At 39.9% G+C, this 22712-nt stretch overlaps 1 protein-coding gene across 1 annotated transcript in view; it reads left to right on the top strand.

Moving 5' to 3' along the window:
* The window catches only part of LOC139467946 (AP2-associated protein kinase 1-like), a 62064-nt gene extending 55797 nt beyond the window's left edge, over positions 1-6267 (top strand). Inside the window, exon 16 of the mRNA XM_071249546.1 lies at positions 1670-6267. Coding sequence (XP_071105647.1) covers positions 1670-3435 — 1766 coding nt within the window. The 3' untranslated portion in view covers positions 3436-6267. The remainder of the gene's footprint in view (positions 1-1669) is intronic.
* Positions 6268-22712: the final 16445 nt, after the last annotated feature.

Below are 22712 nucleotides of genomic sequence, written 5' to 3'. Positions count from 1 at the left end.
AAACACTACACGGTCTTTGGTGCAGTGTATGATTTGTTAAACCATCAGTATTCAGGATGTAGCAGCCTGTATAGTATGTGTACATCACAATATGATTGAGAGGCAGATGGTTCTGTGTGATGTGTGAAGCATATATGAACATTCCTAATTACTCGTTTCCCTGGCAACATGGCATTATCCACAGTGTTGTAACTGAGTTCCAAATTAATGACACTGTTTCTGGACTTTTCTGCCAAGAGATAACTAAACATTATTACTATTCTGCAGAGGGACTACTACACAATATGAATATTCTGCAAAGCGACTACTAGACAATATTTCTATTTTGCAGAGATACTACTAAACAATAACACTATTCTGCAGAGGGAAAATGAATATTCTGAAGATATACTACTAAACAATATGAATATTCTGCAGAGGGACTACTAATAAAAATGAATATTCTGCAGAGAAACAACTAAACAATATGAATATTCTGCAGAGGGACTACTAGGCAATATTACTATTATGCAGAGAAAAAAATAAACAGTATGAATATTCTGCAGATTGACTACTAGACAATATTACTATTCTGCTGAGAAACAACTAAACAATATTACTATTATGCAGAGGGACTACTGGACAATATCACTATTCTGCAGAGGGACTACTAAACAAAATGAATAATCTGCAGATGGACTACTAGACAATATGAATATTCTGCAGAGACTAACTGGAGACAGGATATATTTAACTGATCTCGCAAACTCACCGCAAAATGCCTTATGAAATGTGTTCTTTAATGGAAAGAACACTCTTCACTCAATATTTAGAGTGATGACACAAATCTATTAAGTTAGTCTTTTCCACTAATTCTGAAATCTGAGCAAGCATACATTGTACCCTAACTATGTGTCATTATTTTCACGAACATTAGTTTCAGTAGATATTAACGTTTATACAGTCGTGCCCCGCTTATACGGACTTCAGATATCCGGAAACCTCGGTTCCCGGACGATTTTCATTCAAAACGAAATAATTACTATATAAATTTACCCGTATATACGGAAATTCAGTTTCCGGAATCGGACGGTCATTTTCATACACAAAACACTGAAATGCACACAAAATTGTCTCAATTATCCGGACAATACACTTCCGCTGGTGGTAATCCTTCCGCTGGTGGTAATCCTTTGATTCGTGAGAAGTCAATTAACCAAGTGACACATTATTGTTTAAAATTCAAACCTCAAAATGTGGTAAAGTTCAAACTTCCATGACAGACGTTTTGAAACGTGTATGAATAAAGATTGAGTGGATGTATCTGTTTGTTCTGTCATCTGTCATGAGTTGCATAATTGAAGGGAAGTAACTCTTCCAGTAAGAAGCTGGTTTCAGTTATACGGAAATTCGTTTATACGGACGGATTGTGAAATGACGCAAGTGTCCTTATAAACGAGGCACGCCTGTACAATATTTACTCTAACATGCTTGGCAGTAATATGTAAGCAGACTTCTGTAGGGGAAGATGTCGGGCATTCTGGTAAAGGTGGGAATGGGGCTACTTCTGTTTGTGCATGTAATAATAGAATCAGACTTCGGACAATATTGCACCGATTTGAATATGACTCAGTAATCTATCAATAGCACTGTGAAACTACAAATTAACCCAAACTGTTACATGTTACAGATGAGAACAGCCCATCCCGTGGAAGTCCAGATTCAGAAGATGATCGCCCAAAGAAGGAGAAGAAACTGCCATCGGAATCTGAGTCCAAGAGCTTCCTCGGTGCAGGGAACTTGAAGGCGGCCTTGTCAAGGTCTAAGTACCAGCAGCTGGTGGACACAGACGAGTCTGAGAAGGAGGAGATCCGGCACTCTAAATCCCAGATGGAGGGGCGGAAGGGTTCTGAGGGCAGCCACAGAGACAGGATAGAATCTAGTTCGTCATACGCGGAGGATGACCATTGTGATGGGGTAGCTGAGCCGAGGATGAAAGATTTCAGCTATCAGGAGCTTGATGATGAATATGGAAGTCGTCCGGTTGATATTCCTACGCGCAGGAAGGACGTGGAGCATGTGGCTCCACGGGAGGTGAGTGTCCGGAACAGTAAAAATGACATGCGATCAGACAGCTTCCAGTCGGATCGGATAGTTGGACATGAGTATGGTGTGAAGCCACTGCTTGATGATGATGAGCTGCAAGATGCTTACGGCAATCAGCATCACTATATGTCAAAACCTGTGACTGAAGATGTAAATGTGAACAATAACAGTAAAATGAACTCATCTCGAGCCTCAGCTTTGAGTCCAGAGGAAGGGCCTGATGATATATTTGGAGCTGCTCCATTTAAGAAGAAAGGGAGTAAGAAGCGCCCTGGGAGTAGCATTGCTTCTGGACCAAGTGCTTCTTCACAAGCCAGTCCAGCTGTTGATGAAGTGTTTGATAATGCTCCCTTCAAATATCGAGGTTCCTTGAAGAGCCAAGCCTCTTCTCAGACTGTCAGTCCTGCAGATAGTACTACTCCCAGCTATGCATCTCACTCTGCACAGAGTCCCGAGAATGATGTGTTTGGGAATGCTCCATTCGGGGGAAAGAGGACGCCCAGTTCCACAGCTACTGGCCCCTCCTCATGCCCGGTGTCGCCTATAGGTGAGGACCAAATTGTGATAACCCCTGTGGATGCCCTGCCTGGTTCAGGGTATCAAGTCAGGACTGCTTTAGGGGGGAGCTCAGCAGCTCAGAAGATTTCAGGAGTCCGAGAGATTGGGTCACAAGAAATACCGCCATCAAACACAGCTGAGGATCCTTTCGGGGCAGTTCCGTTCCATCGTGCCGTGAGCTCGCATTCTATCCGGAGAGACGAGCAGACCCAGTCTTCTAGTCCAGGGGGGCAGATGTTTGGCTATACAAGCATGTCCAAGTCCGCTGTGATGACCAGCACTCCCATGAAGGGTCAGCACCCAGCCAGTTCCAGCAAGACCATGGGTCAGACCCACTCCTCCCCACAAAGACAGAGACCTGACGACCTTTTCTTGGAGGAAGATCAGGCTCTTGTCACAGACAGTGATTATCCTACTATGTCAAAACATTCCAAAACCAAAGTCAAATCCAAGAAACCTATTCGTGATATTGCGAGTGCAGCATTCTCAAACATGAGTTACAACGATGAAGATGATGAACTTGATATGGACTCACCGTCTCAGGAGCAGATGGGTTTTGCCCAAGATGGCAAGGGACAACCCACTACTTCTAAGTCTGCGCAGAATCTGCATATAGCTAGTATTAGGCACCCAGCTTTTGCAAAGGGTTCCTCTCCCCCAGCTATTACAAACGCCTCCCTGGAAGCAATGAAAGTCTCGTCAGGCGGATTCGATCCAGGGACATGGCCACGGAAACAGCGCAAGTTACCTATCCCTGCTACAGCAGAGCCATTTACTGTCAAGAAAAAATAAGTTATCTCAGTGATAGATCTGTTGGGCAAAAAAAAAATGCTTGTGTTTCCTGAAAATAAGTTGTCAAAAACAACTAAACTAAACAATAATGTTAGGGATCATGCATATTTCGGGGAATTTTTTCCTCAGACCTTATGATCAGTTTTAAAAAAAAATTCCCCAAAACTTTCATGATCCATATCTTTTTTTTGTTCAATATATATGAATTTATAAAATGAAGTCACTTGTTCTTCTCACCTATATCTATAAGGGGCATTCAGAGAAACGCAAGTATTAATTTTTTTGGGCCAAATGTAGTGTATTATTTATCATCTAATTCTCTACCTAGGTGCACTAGCCGTATAAGGTAGTTGGTTGTGCTGTATGCAGGATGTTAATTCTCACTCTTACTGCCCATCATAATCATATAGCGTTGAATTTAGGTTGTGTATAACCCAGTTCTTTTGTGATCAGTGTCCTAGTAATCATGTTGAAAGAGACATATTTCGCTGTGGTCAATAATAGCCTTTAGCCTTATAGCCTTTATGCTGTTTATGGCTTCGATTTTAACATTGTTATATCTGGTAGCAGAAGGAATAATTGATATTACCATGGCGAAAACCTCATCCATTTACTGGGTATGTCCTGAGAGGTAGTTACACTCCAGGCCCCATTCCACAAAGCGATCTTAGCGCTTAGTTGACCGTAACTTCCATACTTTAACGAACACTTATGATCATCGTAGCACTAAGATCACTTTGTGTAAAAGGGCCCGGGGCCCAGCTCCACAAATCGATCGTACTCAACATCTGTCCTAAGTCTGTGTTAAGTATGGGAGTTACGATCATCTTACCGTGACGATCGCTCTTTGGAACGGGCCCTGTACTATTTATTATGTAATATTGTGATAGATTTAATATAATACAGGTATGAATAATATATCTGCAGCTGTGATGTACTTAATGTTTTCACACAAGATGTAGGTAAAATAGAGGTACACCTTGGTGTTAGGTTTGACTTTCAAAATTCATTTGTTATGTTCACCTGTGGTTTAAAAGAACTGTTTCCTATCTCGATATCTTTATTCCTGATTGTTGAATGACTAGGAATGTTTTAGATGCATAAATGATATATAAATGTTTTACTAATGTTTTCATATAGTTTATTTTCTGTTCTTTTTGACTGTTCTTTTGAAATATATTTTGTGGAAATGCTATTTTATTTACGTTTTTGCTCTTAGTGATAATCAAGAGACAAGTAGATCTATTTGCACACCAAAACTTGAACATTTTGTACTATCAAACTGAGCATTTGTGTGAATAGTATTGCAAATAATTGTCTTATCTCCCTTGGCAAGAATGTCCAGCAAAAGCCAATGTCAAGGTCGTTATTCAGTTGTCCTTCACAATCTTCTAAAAAATCATAGCTTCTTTTCAAAACATCTGCACAATCAGATGATCACAATTAAGCTAACATTAGACCACACGACAATTAATGTGTGGTGTTATTCACCTGAACATTGTCCAAACAGCAAAACTTTGCTACATAATTTGTTATGTCACTTAATTCATTCTGTATAAAGATCTGGGCCTGTTCCACAAGGCAATATTAGCGCAATGACTGTCATTAGCCTATGTTAAAGTATGGGAGTTACGACAGTGTTAGAATTTGGCACTAGTCCTGTAGTCCTTGCCAAACTGCCCAATAGTTAAGGTATCCTAAGGACTAGTAGATATTTGCCATTTTTAAGGATTTTGCTATATGTTATCATTATAAGGACTAGTGGACTAAACCTGTTAGTTTCTATTGCTGTATGATCACCTTAGCGCTAAGATCGCTTTGTGTAATGGGGCCCTGATTGGCTAAACATGAAATGTCTATGAATCTTACCTAATTATATGTTGAACGGGACTGTGGTAGAATGTAAAGAATCCTGGTGACAGACTTCATCCTTTTGTATTTAAGGCATATTGATGAAAGCATCTATTCCATTTTTTAAGCTTTAAGACTTGTTTATTAGTTATGAGCGGACACGGGCTACACCCAACCAAGAAATGTAGAACGTGTTCTATGTCCATGTTTCTGAATGTGCTTTGATGTTCATGACCTGTCTGACTACAGTGAAAATTATTCTGGGTTCCGTAATCACTGACCAGTCTGGACCACCCTGTAAGTATATTTGTGTATCATGAATGTGTTTATTTCGCCTTTGGTGAAAGAAGTTTTATTCGCCAATCTCTTTATCAGTGGTAGAGGTAAATCAACTAGTCCACTAATCATTTCGTACTAGTGGGATATGTGATGTTATTACATTTGGAACTACTAGTCCTTAACACTTTTCACTAGTCTCGGACTAGTGGCTATAGTCTCACCCTGGGTAAAGAATGTGGATGAACTGGATGTTGAAGCGCAGTGTGAGGGGTCTTGCTGTATGTTGATATGACTGTTATTAGCCACTGCCTATATGAAGGATGGAACTGTTTTAGAGTAGTTTGTTATGTTTGGCTGTAGAAATCTTTGGCTACATCTGCTGCTCAGGAGGCCAGCGTTGTTGAGTTTGTTGAACATTCACAAGTGGTAGAGTCCTCTTGCTTCCATTAGAAGCTCTCATCACATGATGGCGTGACCATGTCTTTGTGTTGACAATTGTCATGGTCTATATGGAGCTCGCATCACATGAAGGCGTGACCATCTCTTTGTGTTGACAATTGTCATGGTCTATATGGAGCTCGCATCACATGATGGCATGACCATCTCTTGGTGTTGACAATTGTCATGGTCTATATGGAGCTCGCATCACATGAAGGCGTGACCATCTCTTGGTGTTGACAATTGTCATGGTCTATATGGAGCTCGCATCTCATGATGGCGTGACCATCTCTTGATGTTGACAATTGTCATGGTCCATATGGAGCTCGCATCACATGAAGGCGTGACCATCTCTTGGTGTTGACAATTGTCATGGTCTATATGGAGCTCGCATCTCATGATGGCGTGACCATCTCTTGATGTTGACAATTGTCATGGTCCATATGGAGCTCGCATCACATGATGGCGTGACCATCTCTTGGTGTTGACAATTGTCATGGTCTATATGGAGCTCGCATCACATGATGGCGTGACCATCTCTTGGTGTTGACAATTGTCATGGTCTATATGGAGCTCGCATCTCATGATGGCGTGACCATCTCTTGGTGTTGACAGTTGTCATGGTCTATATGGAGCTCGCATCACATGATGGCGTGACCATCTCTTGGTGTTGACAACTATTGTGATACTTACTAATAGTTCCACAAGGAAAATAATGAATAAGCAAAGGAAAGATTGATATACTTGTCCTAGTGAATGGGTGTCCCAAGCCTAATGATACTTGTTCATGAAATGAAAATAGATGGCTTTGATATGTAGTACTCAACAATGCTGCATACATCGGCATGCTGTCCTGAGTTACCTGGACAACATAAAAAATGTATAGTCAACAAATCAAATGTGATTATTTCTAACATCCCTGTGAGCAGGTATCAAAGTATAGTACACCTAAACTTTCAGCACTTCTAGGCTGCAAGTAGCATCCTCAAGTGCAGCCTATGGATTTTTTAACCAAAAATACAATTCCAATTTCCAATATATATTTTATTTCATCAAAATGTAAATAAGTTTTCAGCATGTTTTAATAATAGTATTTTAAATAATTTATTAATATTGATAGTGACAGTAAATGATTTTTTAAAACATTTTACTCATTTCTGGTCAGCAAAAAAACAAATCTGCTTTTCATATGTTTTTATTTTTTCGCATTTCAATTTTTGGGAGTCGGTGGATTTGTATTGTAACAAGGTTTAAAAAGAGGTCTGGCCTCACTATCAGTCTTGTCTGTTACACTTGCAGTAGCTGCAGCCAGACAATATATCTCCCCACAAACATGTTGCATTTAACTGTGTTTGTGCAGCATGCAAACCCATGTTAGGACTCAGATCCATGGCTAATACTCTGATCTGTGATGTACATGTAGTTCCCATCTGTGGTAGATTTACTATTGTATCTCACAAACAATGATTATTAAGAAATTAGATCTTGTAACATCACAATCTTGGCTCTAAATATTAAACTGACCAGATGGGGAGTAAAGTGGGATGCAGACAAAGCCATGAGAATTACACCAGCGTGGATTCCGTGCTAACATGGGTTCCCCGAAACCTAGGCTTGTCATATGGGGCATCTGAATAGATTAGAGTGAGCGGGTTTTGTTTTACACCGTTTTTAGAAATATTCCAGCAATATCACGGTGGGAGACACCAGAAATGGGCTTCACACATTGTACCCATATGGAGAATCGAACCCGTGGCAAGCGAACGCTTTAACCCCTAAGCCTATCCCACCACCCCGAATAGATAAGATGACTTGGTTGATTGTGTGTCATCATACCCAAACGACATGGATCATTGCTTGTAATATCAATCACTGGATTGTCTGGTCCAGATTGTTTACAGGCCCCTAACATACAGCTTGAATATTGCTGATTGTGCGCTATATAACTGATACACCCAAAACACAACATGAGAATGAAATGGGCAACAACCCTTCAGTAAGCAAGTATGGTTTTACGCCACTTTCAGCAATACATATGCAATATCCTGGCAGAGGACACCAGAAAGGCCATCACACATTGTACCAATGGGAATCGAACCAGGGCCTTCGGCTTGACAAGTGAACGCTTTCACGTCTTGGCTACCCCAGCTCCTCCATCCTTTGACACCGCTTGAACATGATGTCATCGTGCAGGTGATATCATTTGAAGACATGTTCGATCTGACTATGTTTGATTATACTTTCTGCTACAAGTCAGACAGATTAGAGGCCAACATTGATCTGAGTCCCACATATGTATTGCGATAACTGAAACCTATGATTGTGGGTTCGAATCCCGGTTCGCCCCAATTATGTTTCTAGGTTTGTCAGCACCATACCCGTGCTGGTGGGTTTCACCGAAGTGGTAAACGTCTGAGACCTGCATCACTTCGGGCTTTCCTCCCACTTTAAGCTGACCCGCCGTGATATATCTGGAATACTGTTAAAAGCCACGTTAAACCCAACTCACTCTCTATTGCGATAACTGCACAAGAAGACATTGCATGTATATACTTACAATACAATTTGGCAAGTTGCATAGAATGGCAGTTGAAATTGCTGTATTATTACCAGTATTGCTTTTTATAAGAACCTGTATCTCCACAGCTCTGAACTGCATTCTTCACTGGCATGTAATGAACAAGTGGCTGGATTGTCTGGTGAATCTGCAGATATCCTCCTGTCTTAGTGCCTCGATTTTCAACAGGTGTTTAACAAGCCTGCATCTGCCAGGACACTGTGATTTGGAGTCTGCATGTCATGGAATATTGTTGTTTGATGAATGACTGAATTCATGTCTGCCAATTGCGTAGTGATATCTAGGTACATAGTGACGCCTTTAACCTTTGCCCTGATCTTAAGCCAGGATGAGTTGGGCAGGAGCCGTCCCTTTTATATTTCGGGGTGGCGTGGGATTTAAAAAAAAAAATCAAAACTGTCTGAAAATGCTTTGAAAAATAATAATTTTCCACATGCCATACAAAAATAAATAAAGCGTTCACTGGAGGTGCGAAATGATGTGATAAATATTATGTTGAGGGTAGAAAAAAATTGTTTTGGCTTCCTTCCTTCACAGAAAAAAAATGTGTGTTTTTAAGCACAGACTCATATACTACACAAAATCAGATAGAAAACACCCAATTCTTTGATATTACCATAGTTACTGTGTCAGGCATGGCAAATCCCAGATGCCTGAAAATTATACGGTCGGTCCCTCCCTCACTCACTCAGAGAGCCTGTGATTGATGATTTGTGTAGTAATTTCCTAGGTGCATAGTGGTGCTGCCTCTGAAGCAGTGATTGTACGTGACCTTGTCTGAGAGGGTCGTGAAGCCTTTCAGTCAGATAATGAAGCATAAACAAGATGGCAATGAGAACAAGAGGATGGCGAGTGAAGGGTTAAGTAGGCATTAGTGAGTGACCTCAGAAGAATAGGTTTGAGTATGCGTTGCCGACAAAGTATTAGATTGTGGTATAGGTAAAGTGTAACCTGATCCATAGTAGAAAAAAATGGAGTACAATGTATTAGTGATGTACAGTTCATAATAAAACTGTGACGTTGTAAGATACATAAAAGCACAAGAATGCTGCAGCTGAGGTAGTCGTTGCTTGTGCACAAACTAAAATCATAAATTTAACATTAGCTGACAGAGTTGTGAGGTTGTTGTGAGAGGGATGTGTGATAGTTTGTACTGCCTGGCCATACTAGTCTGTGAATGTGTTTGTTAAGTTCCGTTAACTTTGTGATATTTAGAAGAAATTGAACATGTCATTGGTATGAGACTGTATAATAGACATGTCATGAATTGGTATGATGTCTCCCATGATAGTGGCAACTCAGTTGAAAGGATTTGTGTGCATTTTGATGATATGTTTTTTGGCAAGTACCGTATGCTTCTTTATTTACCTTGCCATTTGTAATGTTAGCCCGCAATATCCATCAAAATAGTATCTGCCATTCGCCGTATCAATGTACCAGCCCTGGGCTCCTATCAACAGAACGATTGTAGCACTACAACTAACGTAAGTCTACCGGTTGCCATCACCAATTTTCATGGGAGCCTCCATAATCTTTTAACTTTGTTTTTTAAGCATATTTTTAGTAGGAATCATTATCAACAATAGACATGACTACACATTAACAAGCTGTTGACTTGTGTTGATTTGATTATGATAAAGGTATACTGTGTTGTAACCATGAGCCTTGTTCACTCATCCGTCATCCATAAGCTGCAAGTATAAGTACATAAACTGACATGACCTTGTATAATCCCCATGGAACTGAGAATGAAATGTAACTGACACTGAGCCATTATTCGGAGTAATAATAAATGTAACTCCATGAGCGTGCTTCAGTGAGTGGATTCAGTGCATTGGAAATGTCCATCAGAGCATACCAAATTAATTACTTGTTTCACAGGAAGTTGTTTTTTAAATGTCTAGATGCAGAAGGGGTGTGAAAGGAGAAAAAACTTTGTTCAAGGGTTCACAGGTGGCACATTTTCACACTGAACCGTTATAGAGATTGTAGTTGCCACAAAACTTTCAATTATCATCATGGTGTTTCTCGGGAAGTTGGTCGATTGTTCGTTTTTCTTTAAGAACGCTCATCAGTTTATCAAATGTGGAAACTTAAAAAATCGTCTTGTTTTCAACTTTCACAACTCGGACTTTTACATATTTCAAATTAAGAGTTACCAAGATGTGCAAAAAGGTTGAACTGTCAATATTATTCTGCGTGTTGGTGTTTTCTTCAGACCCATGAGCAATTTGTATCCAAACGTTCATGTTTGCTTGTCACCTACAGAGTTATCGTCAGTCATGACAAATATAATTCTTTACAAGGTTGAAGGACTTTTCACAGTTGTTAGACAGAAGCACCTTGGCATAATGCAAAAACAAAAGGCAAAGTTTTGGCAGTGGGAAACATTCAATATCATTGGCTGTTGGTAGAGAATTAGCCAATGGCTATAAGGCTTTCATATTAAGTAGGGGCACAGGTGGCCCAGTCATTTAAGGCACTATGCAGAGTTGCGTCACGCCAGAAACCTATGATTGTGGGTTCAAATCAGGGTTCACCCTGATTATGTTTCTAGGTTTGTCAGCACCATACCCGTGCTCGTGGGTTTTACCGAAGTGGTAAACGCCCGAGACCTGCATCACTTCGGGCTTTCCTCCCACATTAAGCTGACACGCAGTAATATAACTGGAATACTGTTAAAAGCAGTGATAAACCCAACTCACTCACTCATATTAAACAAATATGACAATGAATTGTATTTAGAGTAGCCTCCCTTACTTGGAATACAATCACATCAGGCGTATTGTAGTTTTTATTTTTCCACTTGGAACGTAAGTTGTATTGTTTTTTCCCCCGCAATTTGGAAGAAACCTGATAGGCAGGTTCGTATGACAAGTAAATAATTTGCTCTGTCCTTATTATTCTACAGTTGTGGATGGTGAACATGTAGTAGGACATGGAGTCATCCCACAGATGACATCCTTACCTTGTCAGCTTGCTGACGGGGTTAACCTCTTTGGTCATGTGGACAAGGCGTCCGACCTCTGATCAGAAGGTCCGTGGTTCGAATCCCATCACGGGACTCGGAAATTTTATGGCCGCTACAAACAGGCGGTCTATGGTGGCTGGCAGTCTCAATGTGGCAATGCCAGGACCCATACCTACGCTCATAGGTTTTAATATGGTGGCCTACGACCTGCAGTATCTTCTATGTAGACTGATAGGATTTTAAACTAAATATGCTCATATTTACATTATGCATGGCAATTGATCTTGCTGATTTTCATGTGGTTGTCTTTACTGAGACAGTATTTTAACATACAATCAAACAGATATTTATCCAATCAAATCATCCCCCATCTGGTCAGAGGCAAGAATGAACGTAGCTAGTCTTTTTAGTTGTTTTATTCTGGATTAGAACTGGTCCCTATCAACCTAAGCTTGTTATAAGAGGTGACTAAAATGGATTGGGTTGTCAACAGTGTGCGACATTGCTCATATAATCAACTTCGTTCGATTATGTTCTAGGTTTGTCAGTACCATACCCATGCTCGTGGGTTTTAGCAAAGTGGGCTTTCCTCTCACTTTTAGCTGACACGTTGCGATATAACTGGAAGACTGTTAAAAGCAGCGTTAAACCCAACTCACTCACTCACTCATAATATCAAGCTTTGGTTTGTCTGTCCCAGACTTCATCATTTACAGGTAAACTTGATATATATTACTCAACAGAAGTTAAGGACCACCCAATTCTTTCATATCACAATAGTTAGTCTGTCATGCCATGACCAGTTAACTATAGTAATATGAAAGAATCGGTTGGTCCATTCTTTTGAGGAGTATAGATGTAATATTGCTGACTGTGGCTAAGACAAACAAATAATTTGGGGAGCGGGCTTTATGTTCTGACCATTTTCTATCCTTGCGTTAGGATGTTCCTGAGTGAAAATGAAATGAAAAGTTGACTTTACTTTTGTATACATTTGTTTCATCATGATGTTTCATAGCTCTAAGACAAGTAGCCCATTTTTAATTAATGTCCTGAATTCTATTTTTTGTTTGATTTGATATTTACTTGTAATTGACTCCAAGTTAACACTGACAAAATCTGAAATGCCACCATTGCCCTGCTGTCCTGGTCAGTGATTGTTACATAATGGGTGATGGTCCACAGGTTGTAGCCATCTTCATCATATGGCATACTAATAGGAATTGCTTGATTAGGAATTGCTGCTGTAGCTGGAAGAGGGAGGAGGGGTGTGTGCGTGAATAGCTAATTGTAGACTGTTTGAGCTATGCTGGTGTGCCCACCGTAGCAGAATATGTGTTTGAATGGAGAAATGTAGTGGTTTTCAGCTATGCTGGTGTGCCCAATGTTGCAGAATATTTGCATCTTTTCAGAATGTTCAATTTGATCTTTTGAGGTTTTGAATTGCATTGAGTGAACTACTCGTATCGTGTAACATGAAACTACCCAGAATGCATAGTTTAACAATCTTCTCGTCCGGTGTACCATACATCAACAGTCTGCGTCTTATGATATGAAAGTGTGTCAAGGTCATATCCAGGGGACATAAGGTCATTGTGAGAAATTGCAACAGTAAATGTTTCATCAAAGTCAAGATACCTGTGGTTGAAGCAGCAAGGCCCAGGGCTCTGTTCCACATGTTGCTTGGCTGTAGTGATGCACATGACAGGATTTTGGATAAGCAAGGAAGACTAGTTCCTGTGTCTGCCATCCAGAGTTTGGGTGTTGTTTGACAAGGTGGCTCTAGGTACGCATGACGATTTTAGGGATGAGGAAGAAAACTCCAGAAACTCCAGCCTGTGCCATCCCGAGTTTCGTTGATGTAACACAGTAGACAGGCAACGTAGTGTGACAACAGTGTGTCAACAGTGAGTGTTTTGGGCGATGTAGTGTGACAACAGTGTGTCAACAGTAACTGTTTTGGGCGACGTAGTGTGACAACAGTGTGTCAACAGTAACTGTTTTGGGCAACGTAGTGTGACAACAGCGTGTCGACAGAAAGTGTATTGGGCGACGTAGTGTGTCAACAGTGTGTCAACAGTAAGTGTTTTGGGCGACGTAGTGTGACAACAGTGTCAACAGTAAGTGTTTTGGGCAACGTAGTGTGACAACAGTGTGTCAACAGTAAGTGTTTGGGGCAACATAGTGTGACAACAGTCTGTCAACAGAAAGTGTTTTGGGCAACGTAGTGTGACAACAGTTTGTCAACAGAAAGTGTTTTGGGCAACATAGTGTGACAACAGTCTGTCAACAGTAAGGGTTTTGGGCAACGTAGTGTGACAACAGTAGCTGAAACGGATCATTCCAGGTTGTATTCCTCCACCATCTCAGGACCGTTCCTAGCATTTCTAAAACATGGTTGTAATATTTATTTGCAAGAATGGTAGCTGTTGGATGAATGATGTGAATACTGTTTTCATGTTTGTTTCTTGCATTGTTTTTTACCTGTGTAATGTATAATTTATTCACCTGTTTCATCTGCGCACTGCACGGTTATTTTGCTGTAGCTCTCACTCACAACTGTTACCATAAACATGGTCCTCAGATAACAAATAGAGACAATGTATATAATCTAGGCATGGTGTGGTCTAAGATGACACATATATCAGAGTCCTTGAGCTTGCACTTGATAGTTTGTGACACCTCAGGAGTGAGTATGGTTTTACGCCGTTTTTAGCAATATTCCAGCAATTTCACGGCGGGGGACACCAGAAATGGGCTTCAAACATTGTAGCCATGTCGGGAATCGAACCCGGGTATTCGGCGTGACGAGCAAACGCTTTAACCACTTGGCTACCCGACCGCCCCTGACACCTCAGGAGGCTTGATGGACATGGAGTTTCATCGGTCATCTGGGGACTGGAAAGAGATTGTTTGCCTGTTCTTTAGCTCCACCTTTTAGATATTTTTTTTAAGCAGTGACCCAAAACATATCCTGTCTCAAATATGCTACTCAAAATAAGTTAAAAAAACCAACCAATTTTCATATGACTGTTGATTAACTATAGTCATATGAAGAAAAAAAATGGGTACTCTTTTGACTTATTTTGAGTTGTGTATGTTAAATGGTCATTCCCTTAGATGGTGGATTTACTGTCCAGTGTTGCAATGACTTCCACAATGTCAGTAATCGGTTTAGTTTCTCTTGGAATGATATGAATATACTGCATATGTCTGAAGACATCCTGTGAAAAGAACTTGAACTTATGTAAATTAGAAAGTGAAGATTCATGTACTGCAAGAAACCACTGGTCAGCTGAAAGCACACTCTGATCTTTGGCTGGTTCTTCCAACGGCTTGGGTTGTCATAAGGATATTTTCTGTGCTGCTATTTGGTCATTGTGAATGGAATATAATTATTAAGCTTCAGTGTCATGCAGTGTTTTGTTCCAAACAGGTCAGAATTGTTTAATTATATGCAAACATAATAAAAACATGTGCCATTATTTACCTTGCACTTGTATCCTGAGGAAACCAGGGGTGTGATATAATTTTAATGTTATTTATGTATCTCTAATGTCCTTATGTTACTCAAAAGAAGTACAAGAACACCAGATCAAATTATTATGGTTTATCTTTCATGGCTATGACAGATTACCTACAGTCACATGAAAACACTTGGTTGATACATGTCATCGATCCCAATTGCATGGGTTGATGCTCATAATGTCAATCACTGGATAGGCTGGTCCAGACTCGATTATTTTACAGACCGCCGTCATATAGCTGGAATATTGCTGAGTGCGGCTTTTAACAACAAACAAACAAACAAACATATGAAAACATCATGTGTTCTTCTGCTTCTTTTGAATAGTATACATGCTACCGTAACTTGTACATGATTCTATAGTTGAATGTGCTGTTCGAAATCAGGCACTATTGAATGCATAGGATTATGTGGGGAAATGTAGTCCGCATGTGAGCTTCATTCTGATATCATGGCTTCATAAGGGACCAGTCATTTATTGGGGGGTCGGAGGGAATCAGGGGAGGGTCACCAATAAATGACAGTCTCTAGGGGAGGGTCATCCAAAAATAGGACAAGCATTTTAAGAGAGGAGGGTCATTATTTTCAGTACTTTAGTTCATCAAAAACCTCTGGACACACTCCACGCCTGTAATAAATGACTGGTCACTAAGCTTGAAAGACATGCCCTCATAATAGTATGTATTGGTCAACCCTAGAATGTTGAGTTGGTGATATGATAATGCTTGTTTTCCCCGTGATTGTTAACATGGAGAGAATATATATATCCAGATGTATTAACAGACGAAGGAATCAGCCATGGTGAATGGGGATAATGTTTGCTCTTCTTCTTGTTCCACACTGTACTGTTGTTATGTAGCAAGGAGCTGCAATGGTTTTCTACGGACTAGTGAGACTGTTGTACGGATCATGTATTTTAGTAGCTGCAGTATCTTATGACTGCTCTTGGCTTGTGGCTGAAGTATGGCGAGACGGGCGAAGTTTTAGTGACAATGGCTGTATATTCCAATAACATGACTGTTGCTCGCTGCAGTGATATGGTCAACACATAAGCTTGTCTTGGTACTTATACTGACATTCGATTCCCGACATGGGTACAATGTGTGCAGCCCATTTCTGGGGTCCCCCGCCGTGATATTGCTGGAATATTGCTAAAAGCGGCGTAAAATCAAACTCACTCACTACTTATACTGACATGTTCCCTGTGACATGGAGCGTGACTGGTGCTTGTTGCTCTGTGAGTTGCAGCGAGATGTGTCCGTGAAAGAACACTGACACACATTCATTCTGCCATGTCAGGGAACAAACAATCTCATTCAAATCAGATCTTAGTGCTTACTACACAGAGATCTGAAGACATCAGAATTACCTTACATCCGACCAATCCGAGTGTCTTTAACAAGATCACAAAAGTGAAATTCAGACTTTGTTATTGAATAATGCAACCCTGAAGAGGTAAACATGAGGCATTCCAAATGATGTTTAGCATTTGTGTAGAGCTAGCGAGCACTGAGATTTGAATTGAATGAGATTTAGGAGCACAACATGGCTTCCAGATACAACCAGTTTTTCTTTGTCTTTCTCCTTTTTCATTGTTTATAAACAGCTGCACACGATGTTGATCAGCAAGGAATAATGTGTTTTGTCTGAATAGTGGACTGATAGTTGGATTTAATGTTTAGGAGGAAAGACCAATTATTTACTTCTTTTGCAATTTTGTCTGGCCTCTCCCCCCAGCTAAAGAACTTTTAGTCTTGTATATTTGCCTCTGAGAGATCGTTAGCAACTGTCAAAGATGGGCTTCTCAGACCTCAGATCAATGACCGAGAAAGAAGTTCTTTTCAATTTCTATTTTATTCTGCTGTTTCAATCACAGGGGATTATTGTGAACTAATATCTCTGATTGACTATTAAATCGGAATTGAGTATACATTGTATCCCAGATTCATGGTATAATTTTGTCTAGTCATGCCTATGTTGTGATTTTAATGTCTTCTATTACTTTTCTTCTTCCTTTCTTCACTCAAAACCTGACAACCAAATCTGATAAAAGTGTTAAAGAAAATTGGTCTGACCTCACAGGACAATACAAATGTTCTGGGTATGCTTTTCTAAAATTGAAAACCTATACTTTCAAGTCCAGTGCCATTTGGATGTTGAGAGTTCTTGTAGAAGATACAGAAGGTATTCTTTCAACTTCAGGATAAATATCATCAGGTCTTTGTCATCATCTTTACCGTATATCGCTGTGTATAAGGCGAGTTTTTTGTACCTAGAATTAGGGGCCTTTCAAGGGGGGGGGGGGGGGGGGGGTCTTATACACAGGAAGAGTTTTGATGTTTTCCCCCCCAACACAGACAACTGTGAGCATGTAACACCGGAAATACCATGTCAGCAAGTCCGTAATGAAGTACACAAACTAATCATGTAATTACACTGTCTGGTTATAAAAACAGTTCATTATATATCTGGACTTACCTTTGTAATCTATTTTATTAATTTTATTCAAAATTTATTCAATATTGTTTATTTTCATTTTGGCAAAATCATATGTGAAGTGATCGGAAGACCGCACAACTCACTGTTATTTACAGCAACTACAGACATATTACCGCTATTGACCCCTTGAAACAAACTTAAGTGGATGGAGAATGGGTATACCGGTATATATCTTAAATACAATACTTTGACTCGCTGAAAGTCATTTTTGTTGTAGTTTGACTATTATTTGTCAGCATAAAGTTTTCACTATTGCTAGGCTTGTACAGGGGGGTCATCTTATACATTGGGTCGCTTTATAGACAGCGATATACGGTATGTCAAAAGATTTAAACGTCTGAAGATTAATTTCTAACACTGCAAAGTACTCATAGTTTCCATGTCAATGAAGTTGAAGTCCACACCATTCCTCTTCACATTTCAAAACAGAATATAAACTACTCAAAACAACTTAAAGAACACCCACAATTGGAGGGCAGTGTATTGCCCACCAGCCATGGCAGATTAACTGTAGTCAAATGAAAAATATCAGGTGTTCTTTACCTTCTTTTATAGCGATTCTCTGTGCAGAGTTGCGTCCCTTTGGCACGCCAGAAACCTATGATTGTGGGTTCGAATCCCGGTTCGCCCCAATTGTGTTTCTAGGTTTGTCAGCACCATACCCGTGCTAGTGGGTTTCACCGAACTGGTAAACGTCTGTGACCTGCATCACTTCGGGCTTTCCTCCCACGTAAAGCTGACACGCCGCGATATAACTGGAATACTGTTAAAAGCGGCGTTAAACCCAACTCACTCACTCACTCATTACCTTCTTTTATAAGTATATTTCAAGTGGCTTGTTGATAGTCGCAGCTGGAACCTAGTGACTGAGCCTGGATGTAGACCAGCCATTCTGTGGTTGCTGAAACAGCCTTCATGCCCAGCAGACAGTTGTTATTAGGAAAGAATGGCAATGTGAGTGGGAGCTGGTGTGACTGTAGATGGTTGTCTGCGAGTGTTGCTACTCCTGTCAACATGTGTATCATGTTATTGCGAGTCTAGCTGTACTTAACAGCTATAATAAAGAAATCCCAAATACTTCCTGTGTCTGGTGTTTTAACTTACTGGGACTACATGGAATATATTATCTGTTGTAGTTCGTCAGAACATGGCGCTCTGCAATAAGTAGACCATTATCTACACTAGAACATGGCGCTCTGCAACAAGTAGACCATTATCTACGCTAGAACAAGGCACTCTGCAACAAGTAGACCATTATCTACACTAGAACATGGCGCTCTGCAACAAGTAGACCATTAACTACACTAGAGCATGGCGCTCTGCAACAAGTAGACCATTATCTACACTAGAGCATGGCGTTCTGCAACAAGTAGACCATTATCTACACTAAAGCATGGCGTTCTGCAACAAGTAGACCATTATCTACGTGAGGACATGGCGCTCTGCAACAAGTAGACCATTATCTACACTGGAACATGGCGCTCTGCAACAAGTAGACCATTATCTACACTAGAACATGGCGCTCTGCAACAAGTAGACCATTATCTACACTGGAACATGGCGCTCTGCAACAAGTAGACCATTATCTACACTGGAACATGACGCTCTGCAACAAGTAGACCATTATCTACACTAGAACATGGCGCTCTACAACACGTAGACCATTATCTACGCGAGGACACGGCGCTCAACATAGTTGTCTGCGCCAGAATGTGGCACTCCATGGAAGATAATATTTGCTATATAATTCTATATCTGGCAAGAACATGGCACTCTACAACATTCTCATGAAGAATCTTATCTCCAATATATATTACGACAGTTGGTCTGAATGTGGCCTCTGTGATACCATCCATACCAGAACATGGTATTACCATTTCTTTAGAACATTTCCCACACTGGAACGTGACATTCCACAATATTCTCATGAAGAATACTATCTACTATGTTTATCTATATGCGTAAAAAACAAGGCAATCTACAACGTTCTGATGAAGAATAGTGTAACAAAACTTCCTGTTCTATCAAAGTTAACACGTTCTTCAAAGATCACAGATACAGCCTTTTATGACAGTGGGACAACTCCCAGCCATCATTCTCATTTCAGCCATGGTACCAGCATCATGTTGTATGTTATAAGGATGATATACCTTTATGCAGTGTTTTTCCAAGTTACAAAATTAGTAAATTCCAACTTGAGTCACGTTAGTCACATTTACAATCGCCATCTTGGATTTTCTGAAGTCACGTCTGCGTAAAATGTGTTCCGAGGTCACCTATATATAACAGACTTGTCACGGTTAACTTTGACAGCAGCAATTTTGACTTTAACAAGCAAGGTAGGATTCAAGAGTTACGTCACAGCTAAATTCTATTTTTTTCGCATGAGATTTTTATTGTATAGGTTGTGGTTTTATAGGGAGGTTGTCTGATGATGCCATGACAGTTAAGGGTTTTTATATACTGATGTTACATGGATCGTTCTAGAATCGATCCTGTATGTTTAATTCCAAGCTTTGATTAGGATTTGACTTCATGCTGACATCGCATTTTGACAGCTCGTGGAGGTGTGGCCTCGTTGTTTTTCATTCTGGGTCACATGACTTCCAGAAAGTATTGATTACATGGATCCATTTCCGGTTGCAGCCAAGTTCGTACACTTTCAAGTTTCAAAGTTTATTGTTCAGTTTAATTGTTTTAGCAGTTCAGATATATCAATCGGCTGTGACTGGTGGCAGCATCCATTTATTTTAGTAGTATATCCACGAGTAATTATCGACCAGTCTTTGGTCACTCTGTGTCAATTTTATCTACTATGTAACTCAAAATGTCAGAATGTGGCGCTCTGTGACATCTGCGGATGAAGAGATGCTGCTCCAGATTCGGAACACATTTTAGTGTGAAAAATCTCCATGAACATGGTCCTTCCACAAGTCTTCAGCAACCCATGCTTGCCGTAAAAGGTGACTATGCTCGTCGTAAGAGACGACTAACGGGATCGAGTTGTCAGCCTCGCTGACTTGGTTGATGCATGACATCGTATCCCAAATACGTGGATCGATGCTCATGATGTCAATCACTGGATTATCTGGTCCAGACTCGATTATTTACAGACCGCCATCATATAGCTGGAATATTGCTGAGTGTGGCATTAAACAACAAAGAAACAAACACAACAAGTGGACAGACATAATGTTCAAGCGGAGCATACACATAAACTCACAGATCATAGAATTTCATCAATTTCATGAAAGAAAACAAAGACAAGTTTTCAGCGTTTTATGCATCAACAGAACAATCAAAGAATAAATAAATATGAATATTTAAAACCAATGATAACTAATTATGCAAACTTGATAAAAACTTCAAACAGCACCACAGGCTACAGCTGAATGGCCAGTCGCTCACGTATGTTGATTGCGATGTAGTAGCTGTAACCAGACTGATTCAGTAAATAACTCACTCAGGGTTTCGAGCAACTTTTATAAATATTCAAGCATTATCACGACAGGGACACCAGAAATGGGCTTCACACATTGTACCCAGGAATCAAACCCAGAATTTCGGCGTGACGAGTAGATGCTTTACCCACTATGCTACCACCATCGCACTCAAGTTTTAAATTATCATGGTATTATGGTTGTTACAAAATCATGCATTACTTTGACTATTGGAATCTGAGTAAGTGAGTGAGTTTAATTTAACACCGCTTTCAACAGTATTCCAGTTATATCACGGAGTGTCAGCTTAATGTTGGAGGAAAGCCTGAAGTGATGCAGGTCTCAGATGTTTACCACTTCGGTGAAACCCACAAGCATGGGTATGTTGCTGACAAACCTAGAAACATGATCAGGGCAGCCCGGTATATGAACCCACAATCATAGGTTTCTGCAATGCACTCTGCACAGCGATTTGAGGTGCCTCAGATGACTGGGTCACCGTGCCCTCAAAATGAATCTGATAAAAAAAAATAAAAAATAGTATGCCTATCAAACATCCCTCTCTATATATAAACATGTGTTTATATACTGAACAAAAAAGTTAGTGATTATGAATATTTTTTTAAAGTGAAGACAGTGTGTACAGTATATAAAAATATTTAATGATCCATAACTTTGTTCAGGATATAGAGTCTATATATAGAAAGATGTTTGATAGTAAAAAGGCATACAGTTTCATTGTTTATATCGCAACTCAGATTCCTGTGACTGTGCAGAACATCAGTTACCGTATTCGACGTAATAAGTGCCCGGGGCGCTTTCAAAATTAGAAATAGGGGGCTCTTATTAGAATATAATTTGGGTGAGAAAAAAAACAGAGTTGAAAGATTGTAAATTTTGTAGTTTATGCTGACAGCCTGAAATTATACAAAAGAAAAGTATGTGCGTATCATACACGACACATATATTTTTCCAGAATTTAATTGCCCATAATTAAGGGTGCATATAAGTTGATATAACACACGAGTGAGTATTATACACGAATAAATAAGTCTTGTGTACATTGTTCAATCGGAAGGGATGCTAATTGGTATTGTTCACTAGCCAATATAGTAGCAAATATTGCTGTGGGGGCTTATTACGTCGAATACGGTACTTTTGAATCATCAGAAACTTACATTATCCAATTCATAATACAGACATATCAATAATTTAATAACTCACAGCTCATGAAATAAGCAAATTTTTCATTCATCGGATTGCTAACAATTTCATTGATATGTCATCTACTGGAACAGAAATACTTTCAGCGCCAATGTCTTGCAGACGCAGAACTATGCAACACATTAGCTAATACCTTGTTGCTTAGGGACTGACCGTTTGATGTCCTGGTGGGGTGGGGGTTATGTGGGATGTGAATATTTTTGGCAAATATCTTTTTGTTAACAAATATATACTGGTAACAAATAAATTTTCCTCCAGTTTTATTCAAAAATTGTTTCTAGGACATGTCAGGAAAACAAAAATGATTGTTAAAAAATTTGTTCGATTCCACCTTTCAGAGAAAACAATCGCATGCCTCAAAACAGTGACTGAATAACTATTGTTTCTAACAAATATCCAAGCATTCCCCACCCACCCCAAAGAATATAAAACGGTCATTTCCTTGTCCAACACATTTCATCATACAAAATC

This window comes from Haliotis cracherodii, unplaced genomic scaffold, assembly GCF_022045235.1.
Source record: "Haliotis cracherodii isolate W230 unplaced genomic scaffold, xgHalCrac1.p SCAF_2, whole genome shotgun sequence".
Lineage (NCBI taxonomy): Eukaryota > Metazoa > Mollusca > Gastropoda > Lepetellida > Haliotidae > Haliotis > Haliotis cracherodii.
Note: the sequence above shows the minus strand (reverse complement) of the source record. Positions and strands in the feature narration are given on the sequence as shown.